At 44.3% G+C, this 979-nt stretch overlaps 1 protein-coding gene across 1 annotated transcript; it reads left to right on the forward strand.

The window, feature by feature from the left end:
• Window positions 1-226: 226 nt before the first annotated feature.
• T265_12255 (hypothetical protein) lies at window positions 227-520 on the forward strand (the record flags this gene model as incomplete). The annotated part of the gene is made up of 1 exon (XM_009179492.1): window positions 227-520. The coding sequence occupies one exon, from the start codon at window positions 227-229 to the stop codon at window positions 518-520; it is 294 nt and encodes a 97-aa protein (XP_009177756.1).
• Window positions 521-979: the final 459 nt, after the last annotated feature.

Genomic DNA, 979 nt, shown 5'->3' on the forward strand with positions numbered 1-979 from the left:
AAAAACAATATTACTTTCATCAAATGTAAACCTATTCACAAAGTGAAGATGCACAACTGGGAACTGGCGCATGTTCAGTAGATGCATGCGGACACTAAAACTGTGTTTACGAAAATTAGCCGTCTTGTTCGTCCAGCAACCCCCGCCTCCCGGCATCACGTCCAGGAAACATATAAAATTTTTGGAACCAAGGGTACGCGTAGTCTTCAAATTTGTTATTCACGCGATGTTTGGTCCAGTCGGGTGCGAACAAGCTATTGTTACATGTGATTGCTTTATATTACGACAGTCACAGCGGTTAGACAGCATCAGTCGAATTTCGTCAAATATGGGCGAACTGGAACCTCAAAATTACACAAAGCGCCACGAAGAATGCCCCGATTTGCACTCGCTGTTCCCTTCAAGTGTGTTGTATCGCGGTGCCGTCTCGTGTTACGTCTGTCACACCGAACCACACCGGTGGAAACCAAACGCAGTTTGCATCAAGCAGCGTGTGGAACAATCCCATGTGAAGGAGTGAAGCTGTCAGTGTTGCTGCGACGGTCGCTTAAAATTTGGAGCTTAACCTCAACAGAAACTCTTTTGCCTCTCGAATGCATGAATTTTCTTCAGTGTTAATTTATTGAGGCAACAGATGAGGAAGACAAGACAAGCATAAGGAATCATTTAATCCCATATCCAGTTTAACAGTTGGATGACACTCCAAAAAATCCGTTAAGCTGAATGAAACGGTTGTTCGTTTCCCCACAAAATCGACGTGTGAAGGGGGTCAGATACCACCTAAGAACACGGATAGCGTGATGCACTACGGGATTCCGTGTTAAGCATCTCTATTCTAGGAGCACATTAACAGCAATAAAACAAGGAGGGAAGCTGAGTCAGGCACTGGGAAAAGTGAGGAGACTCAAGCACTACTATTATTAGTTCCAGCCATTCTACTCAAGAACGATCAATCCACAGAAGATACCAATTCTACCTG

This window comes from Opisthorchis viverrini, assembly GCF_000715545.1.
Source record: "Opisthorchis viverrini unplaced genomic scaffold opera_v5_3248, whole genome shotgun sequence".
NCBI classification, from domain to species: Eukaryota; Metazoa; Platyhelminthes; class Trematoda; order Opisthorchiida; family Opisthorchiidae; genus Opisthorchis; species Opisthorchis viverrini.